Source organism: Poecilia reticulata, linkage group LG17 (genome assembly GCF_000633615.1).
Source record: "Poecilia reticulata strain Guanapo linkage group LG17, Guppy_female_1.0+MT, whole genome shotgun sequence".
NCBI classification, from domain to species: Eukaryota; Metazoa; Chordata; class Actinopteri; order Cyprinodontiformes; family Poeciliidae; genus Poecilia; species Poecilia reticulata.
Genome location: NC_024347.1, coordinates 24,608,265 through 24,627,210, shown reverse-complemented (window position 1 = coordinate 24,627,210; position 18,946 = coordinate 24,608,265). Strand labels below are relative to the sequence as shown.

General features: G+C 38.1%; 1 protein-coding gene across 1 annotated transcript in view; it reads right to left on the bottom strand.

The window, feature by feature from the left end:
- The window catches only part of prkci (protein kinase C, iota), a 36,666-nt gene that overhangs the window by 9,981 nt on the left and 7,739 nt on the right, over positions 1-18,946 (bottom strand). The window contains exons 2-15 of the mRNA XM_008434569.2: positions 16,247-16,368; positions 12,916-13,005; positions 11,721-11,771; positions 11,008-11,093; positions 10,741-10,878; positions 10,609-10,663; positions 8,461-8,516; positions 7,499-7,660; positions 5,480-5,577; positions 3,773-3,859; positions 3,558-3,693; positions 3,346-3,433; positions 1,097-1,222; positions 592-671 (exon numbers count right to left, since the gene is read on the bottom strand). Of these exons, the coding sequence (XP_008432791.1) occupies positions 592-671; positions 1,097-1,222; positions 3,346-3,433; positions 3,558-3,693; positions 3,773-3,859; positions 5,480-5,577; positions 7,499-7,660; positions 8,461-8,516; positions 10,609-10,663; positions 10,741-10,878; positions 11,008-11,093; positions 11,721-11,771; positions 12,916-13,005; positions 16,247-16,368 (1,375 nt within the window). The remainder of the gene's footprint in view (positions 1-591; positions 672-1,096; positions 1,223-3,345; positions 3,434-3,557; positions 3,694-3,772; positions 3,860-5,479; positions 5,578-7,498; positions 7,661-8,460; positions 8,517-10,608; positions 10,664-10,740; positions 10,879-11,007; positions 11,094-11,720; positions 11,772-12,915; positions 13,006-16,246; positions 16,369-18,946) is intronic.

Genomic DNA, 18,946 nt, shown 5'->3' with positions numbered 1-18,946 from the left:
GGTGATTTTAATAGCATTCCCATTTAATGGAAATTAGTAGCATCACCAAAAGGTTTTAGACATATTTATAATGGAAATGCAGCTGCAGTCTCTTGTTCTGAACTGCAAATAATTGTTTGTGCTTCTTTTTCATCCCGACTGGATTACGCCAATGCGTCACCAGAACAGCTACAAGTTCCCTAAAATGTAGCTGCCAGGCTTTTGAGAAAATCCCAAGTATTTTTTACATGTGACTGATGCATGTATATCAACTTCTGGTTTATTTTAAGAGCGTAATTTAAGATGATTTCATTGACTGAAAGCTCTTCACGGACAGGCAATCTGTATCTCTACACAAGYACATTCCTGGCAACTTCTAGAAGATTTTTAACCTTTCTGCTCAACTACAGAAATGTGTTTACGTTGTTCAAATGTCATCCTTCAATACACACATTAAAAATGTATGGAAACATGGAAATCAAAGTGAAGTGTGTGGGCAAGTTAGACAGAAAAAGAGAACACAATAGAGAAGGAGGTGGAATCAGACTAACATGGATATGATAATGTAATTCCCAGCAGAGACGGATCTTAGCCTGTTTAACCCCTTCATACCTTGTTGAGGAAACCTTTGAGAACGCTGGCAGCTTTCACTGACAATGAGCGCGGGATTCGGATCTGTTTTTCCAATATAACTGCGGCAAAAAAAAGAAAAAAAAGAAAAGAAAAGGCATTGAGACTGACACACTCTCCTCACGCCGACATGTCAGGTTATTGACACTGCTGCAGCTCGGACCCCCAGYGCTGAACATACTGCAGCTCTGTGATCCATGTTGTGATAACGTGTGTTGAATTATGTATCRGTCTGCAGATCCAACATCTCACTGGCTATTCTAAGAACACAAACACATTCTGGGAGCATATTTAATAATGAAATAAAGGGAAAACACATACTTTCACAYATTTCCCAGCAACAGATGGCATGTGCCTGGCACCGACAGAAGCCGTTATAAAGGTGTCGATAAAAAGGTGTTGGATGCTTCATCACAGTAGGTTTTATTTCCCCCCAASCCCCCGTCCAACTATAAATCTTAGCAGTGCGTTTCTCTGYGAGTTATACCTTGAAAGAGGTAGTCTTCTGTGTTTTGGTCTGGGTTTTCGTTGCTGCCGACGATGTCGAAGGGCGACCGGCCCGCCATCATCTCGAACATCAGCACGCCCAGCGCCCACCAGTCCACGCTGAACCCTGAGAGACACATATTAGAGATTACATCTGTAAAGCAGAGAGACATGACTTCTTTATGTTCCAGAGACAAAAGCTGACCCATTATGCTTCCTTGAACAGGTAAGGATCRGTCTATAGGTTATTCAAAATGTCTTTATTGTATTTTCTTTGCACAAAATCATTCCTAGATTATAATATTTCAGTCTGGTCAGTTTTACCTATTTTCAGAATGAGCTGGTTTAGGGCCTCTTTGTCACTTTAAATCTAAATAAGCTGTTGCTGGCCATGCCCCCCCAACTCAACACTTGCATGTGAAAATGGCTGCCAATTATACAATCATATATCTTTGAAAAGCAGAAGTAGAGCCTCCTACACAACAAGAAAGAATGCAGCAAGTGGTTTTTGAGGGCTAATTCAACAACAAAACAATTTTCTTTTCCAGCAGCCATTATATATGCTGGAGCTCTACTGGGGGTTGCTAGGTGACGGGCTGCGCTTTKCCGGGGTTGCTAGGTAACGATGTAGAGCCCATTGATTGTGACTGAACAATCTGAAGGTTTTTGAAATTAAAATTACGARCTTATTRCCAAAAGAACAGCTTGGGGGATTTTTTTAAAAGCGCTCTGACAATTTTAAGAAGCAAATGAAAAAAWACAACAACCCAAAAACATGTAAAATATTAATTTTGTTTAATAGGTCCTCTTTAAATTCAAGACTTCTAAAGGTTGTTAAAAGCTGACTTAACTGCACATGAACTAAAAAGAACACATTTAAAACRTTAGCAACAAATACTTAATCTTAATTTATCTTTATCTACATGCCTGGGTGTTTTTTTGGCTCTAGGATGCATGCTATTTGGCTTACCTGTGTGACAAATGTGCCAATAAAACCCACATTTACCTCCAACAAGTCTCAATTTCTCATTCTCTCCTGTCACTGTGATGTTTCCAGCTCTCTCTGTGACCTTTAACATSTACTGCTCTGAGTCTCCGTTCAACAGGATGAATATACGCATCAGATGTGCAAATTAAAGACACTAGGAATATAAAGGTCAAAGCAGGTCCATTCAAAAATGTCATTGGGGAAATTAAATACACTGATGTTACTGTAATAATTAATTTTCAACACAGTGTGCAGCTATATTACATTCCTCTTTCCCATCTACCAATAAATTATACTTTTAAAGTAAAAAAAAAAAAACTTTACAAAGAGAATAAACCTTCATAGTTCTGTATTTATCAATGGTAGTTTCTAGAGTAATGTAAAGTAAAATGAGTGAAGAGCTTTTAACTTTTTAGGTTCCTCTGTTGTGAAAAGATTTCTCGATTTGGGTTCAACTTCCCTTTTAAATCAATGCCAACAGTTAGAGATGGCTTGGGTAACTGTGAGCCGTTGTGTYGGTCTTTCAAACAGGATTTTCATGTTGAAACTAAACAACGTCAAGTCAAATTACTGTATTTTCTTTAAACCAAAGTMAAGCCCTGAGACTCAGCTTGGTTTGAAACGCGTGGCTGCCACYAAGCAGCGCTTTTGGCTGAACCACAGCAACACACAACTAAGTGAAAAACAATAAGGAATCATTTTAATGTAAATAATGGTTTCTGTGACATTATGAAAATCTGAGTTGTAAACAATTATTTCTTCTTCTTTTTCTTTAAAACTAGGAAGACTTGTCGCTATGATACCACTTTGGTTACCGGGGAGCTTTTCCTATTTTTATTTTATTGTTTTGYGTGTCGATAATTATAGCCGAGGATCTCAGCAGAACAAAGTGACATTTATCTGAGCAGCTGAAACTAAAGGCAACCTTTGCCAGCAACGTGTCTCGTTAGACTTGAGTCATCAGGCCGGCCTTTCACCACACTGTTTTCCAAAGCTCTTGCACCTTTGAGCAAGTTTAAAACTTTCCCAATTAAGTTTGTCTACTTTCGTATTCATTTATTTCCTAGGTCCCGTTTTCTTTTCTGACAAACTACATTTCATCTGCCCTCACCTTGTCCAGATAAACATGCAGCTCAGCTTCTGCAGCTGCCATTACGACTGAAAGCATCATTTCAGATATCGAATCATAACTCCTCTGTAACTTTTCATAGGCAATCATCGGATAGCGTTTCTGGTAAGTGCCTCCCCGTCGTAATTCTCACCATAATCTTCTCCTCTGAGTATTTCAGGAGCGATGTAATTAGGGGTACCACAGAAAGTGCTTGTTGTATCGCCTGGTCTCAAACCCTCCTGCAAAAACAGAAAGATCAGCGCGCTGAAATCAGTAAGCCGACACTTCTGGAGCTCTGCAGGTGCTTTTATCCAAAGTGCACTGCGGCATCATTRGTTCGCGCGTTAACGGGAAAACAAACACCTTGCACATGCCGTAGTCTGTCAGCTTGATGTGTCCCTCGGAGTCCAGCAGAACGTTGTCAAGCTTCAGGTCTCTGTAGATGATTCCCCGCTCGTGGAGGTAGTTGAGTGCCAGACTGATCTCTGCAGAATAGAATCTGAAATAACAGGAACAATCATCAGGATCGTGTCTTTTTTTTTTTCTTAAACAAACAGAGGAACGGACTGGGTTTATACCTGGCATGTTCTTCTGGGAGTTTTCTTTGTCTTTGCATGTGGAACATGAGGTCGCCTCCATTTACATATTCGATAACAAAGAAGAGTCTGAGGAGAAAATACATTTTTATTGTTAAATTGCTTTTCCGGTGACCGGCTAGTGGCACAAAACACAGGACAACACAAACAGTCAATCCAACTTTCCTCTGCTATTTTTAGGTTTAAACATTGAGTGGTGTTTCTGAATATTTTTTATGATAGGAATCTCCCACAACCTGAACTGTGACTTCACAGATTCATTGACAGAAACGTGCACTCCAGTCTAGATGCAGAAATACCCCAACGTGTCATTTAGAAACACTCGAATGGGTAAATTCTGTAACAACTGAATGGTTTCTCTACATGACTGTTTCAAACTGGAAAGACGTTTTATATTTAACCACAACATCTTCACTTTTTCTAAACCTTACAGGGTTAAACTTATGTTTATTAATTTGKTATTTCATGTGATAGACCAACAAGGTGCTACATAAATCTGTTTGCTAACAGAAATCTACAAAGTGTGGTGTGCATTTTATTTGTCCTTTCACTGCTACTAAAGACGCAATTGTTTTAGGCAATTTTCTAAAAACTTTGCATATGAGGAGGCTAAAATGTTCTCTGTTCTTCATGGGGGAAAAGTCAGATTGAATGGAGAGGTTTTGCAAAAGATTTAACGCTTTTTTAATCCTTATTGTCCATGATAGTTTAGCTATYCACAACGGACACTCACTTTATTTCTTAAAAAAACAGTTTTGTTGTTTTTCCTCGACCACACTGTAATTGGGGATCCCTACACTTATATTTCTGATTTCATTTGACCAGAGCATTTTCTTTCAGAGCATCTGAATTCTGAAGGCAATTAGTTGCACAGAGCAATTTATTGTTTTTTATTAATATAATTTTACATACATCAATTTATGACTTTTTAAGGGTGTTCGGACACCATGTTAGAACTCCCTAGAACACGTGTCAAACTCGAGGCCCGTGGGCCAAATCCGGCCCATTGAAGGTTTTTATTTGGCCCTCTAGACTAAACCCTAAGTGTACTTAAATATTAYTTATCAATGAAATCAATGTGGTTTTATCTGTTTATTGTCAAATTGTATCAGCAGTCCCTCAAGTGTCTTGTTAATTATAGTGGAAATTCCCCCCCTAAAAAATTAACAAATCACTTTTCTGCACAAAGACATAATTGGGAGTTTGTTGCAGATTTTTCTCAAATTTGTCAAAAACTTTATGACTTGCACCTTAATTAATGTAATATTATAGTCCATGATCTATTCAGTGAGTAATAAAACGTCACATTTACCAACAAAAATAAGCACAAATATTTCCAAATTAGTACCACAAACATTTTGATTTTTCTTTGCAAAAAAGAAGAAGAAGAAGAAAAAAAAAATCACAAAAACAATTGTGAAATTCTAGAAGGACTGAAAAGATGTTTGATATTTAATTTTAGGAATTTATTGATATTTTAACAGTTTGGGAATGAGTTTTATCAATACATTCTGGCACAATCAGCCCTTTCAAAGAGTCCACGATCTTGATTTGGGCCAGGAATGAGTTTGACATCCCTGCCCTAAATCATGCAAAACGTCATGGAAATATTGAGTTTATTAAGAWATGAGAGTTTTTCCCACCCAATGYAACCTGTCCTAAGGGGCGACGAAGACGCTCGTATCTCACCTGCTATCTGTCTGGAAACAGGAATGGAGGCCGACCAGRAATGGATGATTAGAGGCCTGCTCAAAGACGTGCTTTTCTGTTTGGACCCAATCGATGTCCTGGAAGAGAAACACACAAAGACACACCCAAACGTCAATCTGAGATCATTGTGACACAGTATCCTTGAGTTAATAAAAGCTGAATAAGCAGATAGTCCCATCGACCGTGCTACAAAGCTTCAGGTTGGGCTGTATGGACAGTGGCCAGCTGTGGGACAAAAAGGGCTGAGCTAAAAAGCGGCAGGAGGACTCCATCGATGTTTGGAAGATAATACATCTGGACACGGATGCTGCTCACGCTGACAGCGCAGGGACAGCTGAACACTTCAGCATTGATCGAGAGGCTCTTGTCAATTTGTCAATCATGCTAAGTGCGTCTAATCAAGGCYAACTACTCCTTTTGCCGCCAGTTGTGSTGCTACATGTGTCGACAGATCAATTTCTGATGACATGATGGTTTATCTACACCTTCTTAGAAAGACTGATGGCTTTCAAGAGGTCTGTCGCGTCAACTAAGTGTTTCAKAMAAGATGTAGAAGATGAATGAATGAGACGGATGTTCGTTGTGCAATGAGTAACAGCTCATTTTCAATCAGATTGTATATGGAGGCTGTAAACGGAAAAAAACAGCACTATTWACAAGAAAAACCACTTACATTTTTTGCTTTGAGATCTTCAATGTATAATTTCTCCCTCCAGACCTGTCTTGTGGTGGTTGAGCAACAATTTAACCCTCAACTTCAAAGATGAAAATGTGGAATTTAAAAAATCAAAATGGAGTCCACATGACGACACTGAATCTCACAGAATTCCCTGATATCCGAAAGCAGGAAAACCTATACTGTAGTTTCTGTAGCATTTTGGCTGCTGCACTTTATCTGTCGTTACCCAGTAATGTGGGGCTCAGCTCACTTCGGCTCTCTTCAGAAGAAAAAAAAAAACGGTCAATCGGGCAGAAAAACCTTTCTGAAACACAAATGTCCTCCAAAATAATAAAAGAAAACCCAACTCGACGCTTAGAGCAAGGTTAAATTAAATCAAAGTTAAACTGAATCGAGAAAAAAACTTTACTGCAAATTTGGTCACCGCATGTTGGTTGGAGGAGCAAGGCTACAGGAGTCGCTTACAGTAAATGTTTTTGTAAATCAGAGTAAGCAAGGTGAGATTTTATTAAAGATTTTGTTACTCTTTGTATCAGTTCAGATGTTCCTTTAGCAAATGACTGAAAAACAGGTTACATAGCAGTCYGGATCATTATGGATTTACTGCAGCCTTCTACTCTAAAGCATTTCTAAAAGGGAGATTTTCTTGTTTCAAATGTGAAAAACATAATTTTTCGGGKKTTTTTTTCCTTATTTTTCAAAATGGTGGCAAAATACATTTAAATGCCCTGAATGGATCCACTTAATGTTCTGCTGAATCACAAGACTTGAATTCTCACTGAATTTGGTTAATAAATATGGCTAGAATGGGAAAAACAGAAAAGGTGGAGTTTGGGAAAAAACTCCTTCCAAAACTCAATTTGGAAAATAAAACCATTGTTTATCATCATTTTTCAGTTCCTTTATATTGGGGAACGTTTTGATTCTTAACTCTACAYGTTTGGATTTAATCAGGCTCAGGTGTGGCTAGTGAAACCAGAGTGTCTAAATCACATTTAATTCAGGATATCACATGAGTGGGTGCTTTTTCCCTCCACAATAAAAACAGCCTTCAACTGAAAAATATTTCATGATCTGACAAAAACAGAAGACATCTGCAGGAGGTCAAACACTTTTCACAGATCCACAGGTGTAAGGCTGCTAAGGAATCATTTCATGCATGTTTACCGAGTTCTCTCATCTGGGTGGGTGGAGTTTTGCTGMATCTAATTTTTTAACATCATTTTTAACACACATCCCTAAACACTAATTAATGTAAACAATCTCCCTTAAAGTCTTTTTAAAAAGAACGAGTTAAGTCTCTCCGTTGGTTCAGATACCTCGTCGTCGTTGACGAGCTCCTTCTTGACGACCTTCATGGCGTAGATGCGCTCCGTCTTCTTTAGCTGCACCAGCAGCACCTTGGCGTAGCTGCCTCTGCCGATCACCCGCAGCAGGTCGAAGTCCGCCAGGCCCAGGCTGGTGGGAGACTTCCCTGTGCCCTTAAGGGGGTAGAAAATCAACGAGCAAGGTGTTAAATCACATCATTCATAACAGTAAACAACCTAATATGATGATTACAAAGTCAACTGAGACAATCAGAAATGAATAATTTCGATCCAGCTACCTTTTTCAATCTAATTTCATCTGTGAACTATCGACAGAGCTGATGATCTGGTTTGGACAGGAAGATGATTTCCTTTGGGTAACTTTGCAAATGAGATTGTAGCAGCTCCCAAAGCAACTTTTTGAGAATAAATCTTAGTAATGATTTCCATGTGCCTATTAAAAACCAACATGCAGCTTACATTAGGTTAGGCACTTGTATTACAGTCATATTTCTCAGTAAACATGGCTCCCACCTTCACCATTTCCTCACTCCTCTCCTGTAATCGTCTTAGTAGTAAACTATTTCAACCTCCTGCCTTCACTTGAAAACTGCCGACAATATTTCTCTCTAATCTCCATAAAGAAAACGCCTAACTTAATTTATTCTTTACCCATCTTCTAAACTATAGTAACCCCCAACTCCATCCCAAGCCATTAATCAGACGCTGTTGTTGAGAGCTGTGATAAAAGGTTACTTAATTAGCTCCACCAAAGGAAATCAATAGCAGTACAAGGGCGCCTACGTCTGCACGGTGTGTCACAGAAACGCAGCAGGTAAACAAGAAGATTATAACCCCACTTTTATTTCTGATTATTCCATTTTGTTTCCTCCCTTGCTAACAATTTAAATCCCTAAAGAACATCAAGATGACAAGTTGTCATGTCAGTGACAATCAAAAGATTTCTCTCTCACCAATATCTTCTCTACGCCGCCACCCACGCATGGACCGGGTTCTGTAGTCTGAGGGTCTGAGAAGGAAGAAAGTGAGGAAAATGCAAGCGGAAAAAGTGGCAGACAGAGTGACAGACATACATAAGGAGAGGGGGTGGCAGGAAGGGTGAAAAACAAGTAGGAGAAAAGAGAGGAGGAGAGAAAATAGGTGAGAGACAGTCACACATTTGTTCACAGCTCGCTGCAGTGCCTGGGTAATCTCTCACTGTTGGGTTAAAACGAGAAAAAGAATCTGTTCTGGTACTTTTTTTTTTTTTTCATTAAAACATAAAAACCTTCTTTGTTTATGATATTTTCCAATGTTTTTACATCTGTGCTCCACAACACACCCAGGTGGTCTGTCGGCATCCGCAGCAGGAGGTCCAGCTGCTTCACTATCATTAGTAACTAAAACCCCAAAATGTCACTTCAGTCGACTCATTTCAATCTGGTTCTGAAGCCTCAAAATAAAACCAATCAGCTAATAAAGGTGTTTAAAATCTAGTTATGAAGTTAGTTGATTATTGTACTCTTCTAAATTAGAGAAATAATGAAATTCTTCTCAAATAAAATCCTCACATCGAGAAATAAACTGAGTTTATTCATTTTAAGCTTTGATTATTTTAGCTTCCAATCAAAAATATTTTTCCAGGTCATCAAGTGAACTCTAAATAAGCTAAAAAGTAAATAAAAGTGTGACTCAAAGTGCTTTATATTTACATTTAGCAATAGCAAAATAAAGGAAAGTAATGAAAAGTTGGAATGGAGACTAAAGTTTATGATGTTCCAGTTATTTGAAATGGGGGTTTTAGCCTGGATTTAAAGGAATTCACTGTTTCAGCAGTTTTGCAGGGACATAAAAACTGGATGCTGCTTCTCCATGTTTGGTTCTGATTCTGCAAAGTACACCAGAACCAGAAGACTCAGATGGTCTGGAAGGTTGATACAACAAAAGGCCTTAATGTATTCTGGTGCAGCTGATTGACTACTAGGCAGATGCCTGGAGGAGTTTGGTGTCGTTTAAAAAAAAGAAAAAACGTTAATGTTTGTGTGATAACGCAAACAACTTAAAGTAGCCCCTTATCTTTGCTTTAGATTTTCAAGGTTAGACATCCAGCCCTYGTATTAACTGTGTGTTTCTGAAGCTCAGCAAAGGCCAAATTTAGAAACTGCTGCTTCAGATACATCTCAAATTAGAATATCATCCAAAGTTATTTCAGGAATTCACAGTGATGTATCTCAAATGTTTATTTTAGTGGCCACAGCTTACAGCTAATGAAAACCTAAACACTTTACCCAGGGATGCTTTTTGCATCAATGCAGCGTGGAGCGGAGGTTTCTTTAATACCAACCCTTCAGCTGATCCGCTCCGTCAGTCTGAGGTCTTATCAGTCTTTTCTTTGATTCTCTCTGGGATTTATTTAGGTCGGCCCAGTTTGCTAACAAGTCAACCACGGTGACATCATGATTAAAGGCTGTATTGTTATTGTTTGAGCCAAGTCCTGCTGGGAAATGAACTTCTCCATAAACCTTATCAGTAGAAGGAAGCATGAAGGGCTTTAACATTTCCTGATATTCATCATGTTGACTTTGGACTTGACAAAACAAATAAAATGGATGCTTGAAACAGAGTTGATCCTGGAGAGACTTTCTTCAGATCCTCAGAACTGTTAAATACATGTTTTCTTCACAACTTGCTGCAACCTTTATAAAAAATWAAAAAAAAACAGAAAAAAAACAACAAMAAAAACATTTTTCCTTCCACTCAACTTTCCAATAATATGGTTGAATACTGCCAGATTCAGTATTCTGAAGAAATTAGGTTYTGTTGCTTTAATCAATGGAAAACTGTTAACAGTATTCCAGGTGATTACTTAAGCAGGAACATGTCTTTGCMTTTCTATATTAAAAAATTATTTTTATTGGTCTGTGCAACATTCTGCTTTTATGAAAACTGAATGTTGGTTTTAAGTCATAAGAATCTGAATTACCAGAAATAAATGTAAAGGTTCACTTTTTGAATCAAATCATTGATGATTATTGATTCTTCTGTGCTTTGTGTTGATGAATCCCTGTTTCAATTTAACAACATATAAAACAACAATGGAGATTTAAATAAAAATGTGTTACCTTGTGTTACATCTGGGTCTAGAGGACTTGACCGTGTGCCGGGCATGATTGGTTCCTAGATAAATTCCACCATTAAGAATCGTCGGGCTTTGCAGGTTCTGATAAGTTGTGATGATTTGTGACAGATCTCACCTGAATCATCGGTCGACCGCACTCCACCGTCACCAGTTTATGGCACTTCTTGTGCACCAGCAGTTTGCAGTTGATGCATTTGTAACCTTGTCGYCCCAGACCCCAGATTCGGTCCGTACAGATGGCACAGTGAGCTCGCTGCATGGGAGGGTCAACAGAGGAAAACAGTCATCACGAAATACTTTTTTATACCAAAAACATTATCAAATATAATGTGGTACAAAACCAAAATAAATGCCTTAGATTGATCTCAGTAGCTTGTCTCACCCTGTTGAAGCGTTTGGCCTGAAAGGCATGTCCGCTCGCRTAGTAAAGCTTCCTCCAGCGTCGAGCGCCGCGGCGATATATCGACTCTATGGAGAGAAACAGACTGGTCTCCATGCAGGAATGTAAAATGGTACGATTTAAACTGGATTATACACCAAAAGATTGTCAATTCACCTAATAGTTTAGCTGTAACTTGTATAGCTTGTTTTTGAGCTAGCAATGTTGTTTTTAAATAACCAGGACTCATATATTCAGTGTTATGTATAATGAGGTTTCTAGATTTTTATGCAGTTTTTAAAGACTTTATAGAGTTTGAATACAAAAAAWWTTATATTTATCTTAAAAAAAGAAACAAAATAATGAGGAAAGTGGTAAAGACATATTTCACTGATTTTAAATACAGTTGGAGCAATTTAGATTAAAGATTGGCTCAAAATTTCCAACAGATTTGTCRAATTTAAAAATTCTGCAAAACCAAGATTTTGACATGCAACATTTTAGTTTTATTAATAAATTAAACAAAACCCGAATGCTTCGTATTTGGTTTGGAATAGAACCCTTATTCAAGAGGGACTAGAGGAAGAAAAAGCAGCAAAATTGCATTCATCTTTAAATCATACCTAATAATTATTCTAAAAAAAATTTCAGGTAAATTATATATTTTTTTGCATGCATAAAAAGTTCTAAAAATGAAGAAAACGGGTTGAACTCACTGTCCTCTCCTGGACAAGGCATACCGGGTTTCTCGGGTACACAAGGGAATACTGGAAAAGAAGAAAACATCATTTTAACTTAGATTAGCAATAATATTATAATACTTTCATCTTCTCCCATCAGCTTCAGTGGCGCTGCTTTGAAAAGGAGTAAATGAGTCRGTGATAAATGTAAAGAGTTCTGTAGAACTGCTCTGATTAATAAAAGAAGCGCGGCCCACCAGTCGAAAAGGCCTCTTAACTGGAGAAATTTGTAAAAACACATAAGCATTTTTTGCAAAGGTCACTTCCAGGGAAGCGAGAGGAGAAACAAGATTATAGCAGCCGATSAGAGGGGAAAAGGCAGCAACCTCGACCTGGAGCAGCATGAGTCAAAGGGGAGGCGTGGGCCGCGGCCAACAAGCTTGCTAACAAGCAGATCTGGCAACCCCCGAGGGGGAACCAGCACATCTCCTCCCACCCTCAAAGCCCCTCCACCTCCATGCATGTGGCATCCAGTGCACTCTTGACCCGGCGCCTCTGATCTAATTAAAACATTACATTAAGCAGAGAACCTGTCCCCGTTTACCCCAGAGAGAATGCTTACACACAGAAAACCTGTCAATCAACTCTCAAACCCAGAACAGCACCCGAGTTAAAACCCTCAAGATCCAAGAGGCTGCACAATAATAATCAATAACGTTCGGCTTAGACGTAGGAAAGTAAACTGGCTTCAAGGCTTCAAAATGAGCAACAGTAGAAGTAATGTTGTCTTGACAGATCACTGGACAATTAACTGTATGTTTAGGTGATGTTTGTGTTCAAAAATAGTCCTAAAGACGACATGCAGAGATGCAAAAAAAATAAATAAATCAAAGGGAAATGCCACCAACATCGATTAAGTTTTCAGTTACATTTCTGCTTTATATGTGTAGATAAATATACATTATTCTGTAAACCAACAGCAGTGACTATTTTCTCACTCAATTTTTCTAAAAATAGCACATTCTGCAAATTTTGATTTAACGTCTTCAGCTTAGATTTCCTTTACGTAATTTGAACCAGGTGAAGGTAAAACTCTCAACTGATGAAGTTTTGGGTAAAACATATTTACAGACAAAGGTCTACACACACAAATGGACCTGTGTGTGTGTGTGTGTGTGTAGGTCATAATGGGTATAAGTCATGTCAGTTTAAATAAAAATGATAAACTCACTGTGGATTGTGAGCTCAGAGTCTTTGTTGAGTTCATAGAGGCGAAGAGCTTCTTCCAACTCCAGCTGAGACGACACGGTGCAGGGGTCACCTGATAAACCAGAGACGTAACATCATTAAACACACATAGGTAACTCAAGAGACCATTTAAACAACCATGTAATCAACAGGAAATGATTCGCATTAACCTGGGTTATACTTTTCTTCCTGCAGATATTTTGCGCTACCGTTTTGATAGAATAAAAAACAAAAAATTACAATTTATTACTTATTTTTAAAGTAACTGTAAGACTGTTCCTGGATGACAGCAACCATAACCCCACAAAAACAAAAACAGCTCTTGATAAACATTCCCCATTTGTAATATGCTTCTTAATCTCATCCGTCACATAAAGAAGTTTGATTTTTATGCATACAGTAACTGYATTAAATCAAATTTATTCAGTTATTGATGCTCTCAGTGGAGAAAATAGTMAAAATGAGCATGTAAATATACTTCAGTGTTGTTCTTCTTTTGCTTGCTTTTGTTTTAAATTTATTTTCTTCGTATATAAACTTTAATAATCTTTTATTACACTTCACTCAAAATAATCTTGACAATACAGTTTTTTTTACATTTAACTGGAATTCATCACAAAGAAATAAAGATGCCTTTTCAGCACTGCACAAATAAAACTTTCTAGTGGACTCGGGAACATATTTTATATGTAGGAAATATAACGCTGTAAATGATAAATATAATAAAGGCTCTCCTCTTTCCCCAACCTCCACAAATACACTGTAAATAATTAAAGTGACTGTACAAACTAAAATGTGTAATCCAGTTTGTTAATTCGTAACTGTCACAGTTTGGTGAGTCAGTATTTTGTCATCTCTGATGTAATTTTTCATTATTATTCTACCTGCTCATGTTTAGAATCAGCTTTGCTCCTAAAAAACCAAACTTTGCTACAGTGTTTCTCGGTGTTGTACTTGTTTCTTTTTAGCTTTTTCTAGCTAACCCTTTATATTTTCAGCTGTCAAACACCTCAGCCTCTCAGCGGGTTCATAAAATTTACATGCCAGCCAAGATAGCACACCAACTACAGGTGTATGAATCATTATGACTCCAGATTTAAAGTCACACCTTCGAATGTTAGGAAATACTTTCCATTTTGAGGAACTAAACACACCCCACGCCACTAATCATGACAGCAGTCTGATGCACAGTGGGCTGCTTGTTCAAGGATATCACGGCCCCCCGTCCCCACATCCCACGCAACAACATGCAGCAGCAGAATAAAATTAACCTGCATTACAACCGTGTTCTCCGGTGATATTTGGAAACCCAAATAGAAATCTCAGACTCTACTGGAGTACTTAGAAACTTTCACTGAGAAGTGGAACAATCTGAATTTTCTCAGCGCGTCTTCAAGCTGTGGCTGACGTTACCTGGAGGCTTCAGCAACACTGGAATATCCTGACAAAAAACACACTCTGAATCAAGTATGTTTGTGTCAGACTGCAGTACATGATGTTTCAGTTTCACTCTACCTGGTAAAAACATCGAAAACACAGCTAGGATATTCAGACACCCGACATTCCTTCAACAGGAAGAGCCAGGTGACGCGGCGGTGGCGGCGGCGGCTACCGATCCTGTTGGTCTCAGTGCGCCTGCCATGACAACCAGCTACTGCTTATGCAATTAGCGCAAAAACAGAAACTGTGACACATACTGTAAAAACTGCTTCTGTATGTTAATAATTTACTAACATCCAACAAGCAGCTGGTTTATATTTATTTTACTATCCAGTAGCTGTTAGTTATTTACCAGAATGAACGATTGAGTGACAACTCTATCATCTATTTGTTTAATGATCACTACATTTAAATATTTTTTTTGCTATCAAGCAGAAGTACTTAAGAGTCTTATGTGTGAATGGAAGCATAGATGACCTAGTTTGTTGTTTTAAAACTGCATATTTTCCCCAGCAAAGCATCTGTGGTTAAAATAATTAAAGTGACACGAAAGAGAAAGTACATGGCAGCATCCAACGCCGCCAAGTTCATGTCTAATGTCAGTAATCTGTGATTCTGTGTAGGACAGACGACTAAGAAAGAAACTCGGCTGTTTTTGGAATTTTCGATTTCAATTTAGAAAAAAATGTGGAGTTCTGGTTGTTKTKTTTTTTTTGCCTTCATGAATCGCAAAACTAAAGCCATAGATGACATAAAATTTAAAATTTAAAGGTTGTTTTAGTTTTTGATTCAATAAGATCAACTTGTCTAGCATGGAGATTGATTACACAGTGTGATATAAATCAGACGAAAGATTTTGGGGGGGGGGACTGTTTAATGGTTCTAAGCATATTAGTAGAAAGTTGAATGGAAGGAAAAGCTGTGGTGAGAAAGTTGCTCACTCTCACTTTGAAATAATTTTAAGCAACGCAAACTGAAGATTTTGGAAGAGACTCAAAATGTGCATTCAGGACAAGGTCTGCAACGGTTAAATTTATTTACTAATCCACTCGTGAACAAGAGAAAAGAAAAAAAAGCATCTTAGTAGGACAGGAGGAATGATAGAGGCCATTCTCTGTAGTATACTAACATAGTACACAATATKTTTCTCCATTAGCTATAATGTATTGCTTGCAATTGAGCTATAGTATTAMATTTTTTTCATTGAATTGCTGAAAATAATAATGCGGTGATATTTTAATTTAGTACTATGTGACCTTTTGTTGTTGTGTTCTTTGTTTAAATTAATAATTTTAGAAACACCTGATCATGACAGTGACAAAACCTCACACACTGCACAGCTGCATGAAACTGTTTTTTATTAATTAGGCAGTAGGAAAGACAGCCTCCTCTCCACTGTTTACTTAGGAAGGACCACCTAGCGTTGTTTATTACCCACACATAATGASTCCGCTGATTATATGTGGGAGGCTACAAGTGGGAGTTAGTCTGAGTCTAATGAGTTTTGGCAGGCTGACCTCCTCCTGGGCTCAACGATCTGATGGCTCAATCTTTCCTGCGACACCATTGCTGCTGCCTGACTAACAGGACTGAATACAAGAGCTGCACACCTCTGATCTCAGAGGAGAACGACAACAAGGATGTGTGTGTCTTTATGTAAACTTGTTTTCATAGGAACGTTYGACACCGCCTGCGGTAGGCAAATTTACCCACTAACTACGTAAACATCAGCTTTTAGAGCAACATCTGCACTTTTTCCCTTTCAGATAAACAGCAGCAGGAGCTTCTATTGCTCCCAATCTCTGTTGTTTTTGTAAAAAAAAAAAAAGAAAAAAAAAAAGAAAAGCTGACAATGCAGAGATAAACAAACACACCTTCCTCATCGATCCACTTCATGGTGAACTGCTGGTCATTGTCCATTGAGCACATGTCTCTCACCTCACCAGACAGGTCTTCATAAGAGATGGACGGTTCAAAATGTGTGATCATGATGTCCCTGCAGGGGGAAAAACAGAAAGAGGAAAACACTTAAGGAGCTATGGCAATACAAAACACATGCCATCAGCTTGAGCATAAATCTCACAAATGCTGGCATTGAGAAAAGAAGAAAAACGGATCAGTGTTGCAGCACATTTTCAAATTAAATCATTACAGTGACACATTTAATTCTTTAAGGAAATAAAACTCAAATAATTTTAAGAGTTTTTCTTTTACCGTCTTCAAAACCAAGTTTACAAACACCTCCTTAATGTTTTCAGTATCTTCCATACCTTCTCGCATTAGTTTGCTTGAATTTCGGCCCATTCCTCCCAACAGAACTGGTGTCAGAGTTTGGTTTATAGCCTAAGTCAAGTCTAGTTTATTTTTAAAGCACATTCCAGCAACAAGTAAGTTCAAAGTGCTTTATACCATAAAAACATAATGCATTAAACAATTATGAAACAACCAATAAACACTACATTTTGTCAAATGTCATCAGCAAAATCATTGCCCAAATAATATACAAATATTTATCAATGTTCAATTTATTATTAATGAAGGCAGCTCTGAACAGATGGCCTTTTTAGCCTCGATTTAAAGGAACTCAGTGTTTCAGCTCATTTGTAGCTTTGTGGGAGTTTGTTCCAGATTAGTGGAGCATAATTACGCCTTTTCAGCTCTGCACAAATAAACTTTTTAGTGGACTCTGGAACATAATKTTATATAGTCTATTTAAATGCCTAATTTCATTATGTTATAATTATATATTTAAAAACTGTAATTGAGCAATATGCCAATAAAAACTTAAGTGCAAGAGTTTCTGTGGTATGAAGCATATTAAATCAATTGAGATAACTTGAGGTTTAATCCACTCAATAGCTATTTATTTATTATCCTGTCTTTCTTTCCTTGTTAATCATTTATGGACAGCCCATCTGGTTTAAAATGTCAGAGAACAATTAAAAAGCTGCCGACAGTAAGGATGAAATGATCAAAACTTCTCTGGGTAAACCCAAACAATCAAAGGCCTTTTCATTTTATAGCTGGGTAATTAATTTTTTTATTTGTTGTCAGCAACACACACCGACACTGAAAAAGTTAAAACACTCCATTCATCTGAGCCACTTGCACTCAGAAAATACAACACTGGCTACAAGTCTCAGACTTTGAGCTTGTTGCAACTGCAAATTTATTCATTCGCAAAGAATGACGAAAGTCCAAGAAATATCAGCAAAACAAGCTCAAGGAACACAGAAACTCAAGAATGAGTGGAAGCAACACATTTATGCATACGAAACCAGTTGATTTAAAGTGTAATTTATGGCCTTGCTGGATGCAAGTCTGGAAATACAAAGATTTTCTATAATCTATTCTCCCTTTCCGTAGTTATCCAGATCAGAAAAATACTTCAGATTGGATATTTTTCTAGATCTAAAGAAGCTTTGGTTCAGTAACTAACTCTCCACCTCATCCTGTGAAATTTGGTGGTAACATCCCGTTTTAAATTTAAGGTTCTTCTGATGGGAAATGATCACAAAAAAGTATTTAACTAAAACTATGAGGTGTAGATAAAATACATGCAATAGAGGTTAAAAATTACAAACGCATCAAACTGAGTAAGAAATCATTTCTCACTTTTTTATGACAGCAGGAGTATTGATGTCATCTGACCACAGCACGTCCCACAGTTTACAACCTTATAAGGGCGGATGGGGGTGGTACGTACAAGCTTTTACAGGTCTGCAGGCGACGGCGTAAAATTCAGGTAGCAGAGCGCGGCATCAGGACAGAGATTAAAATGAGTAAAATCAGCAAACAGATGGGAATAAAAAGGGGATATTGTGTGAAATCTGTCTTGGCTTTTGTGGAATGACCACCAGGAGGAAGATCTTTACTGCCATCATCAAGACTGACATGGGTTTTTCATCATCTTGAGAGCTTTAGAACAGGACGGTAAAATCCAAACAATTTGTCAAGGACATGTAGAGTCAGTGCGAGCACAGAGTATGGAAGGTCAGTAAATGGTAAATCCATGCCAGCACATAAATATACAACAGGTAGTGATTTATTTGCTTATAATCCAATTTCACATAAATGGCGAGCGTGTGAAGTAGCTTGTCTTGGTAATGCATCTTCCACACAGCAGATATTAAAACTGGCTGGCTGGCTGGAAATCACGCATGTAGAGCAAATAAAGCACCCTGAGCAATAACACGCTGACGTTAAGAGTCGGCCTAATGCTCGCCTCGCCCTCCCTCTATTTTCTCACCCGCTTCCTCTTTCCTGATGGTGTTAATCACTGCCTGGAAGGGAGGCGGAGGAAGACTGGCAACTACACACCAGTCTGATCTCACCTCCAGGCCCCGAAGCTCTTTATTTTATCCTGCAGCTTTGAAGACGTCAGACGACAGAAAGCACACCATAATCACAGAGACTGGTTCAAACACAGAGTGTAGATGATCTTAATAAAGCCTCCTCTGCGTCCAGTGTAACTGGACCCAAGTCTTCACTGCAGAGTTACATTTTAGCTCATTCTAATGACTTCCTCAAACTCTGATAAGGGTCACAGCTCCTTCAGGAAACTGGAACACCAA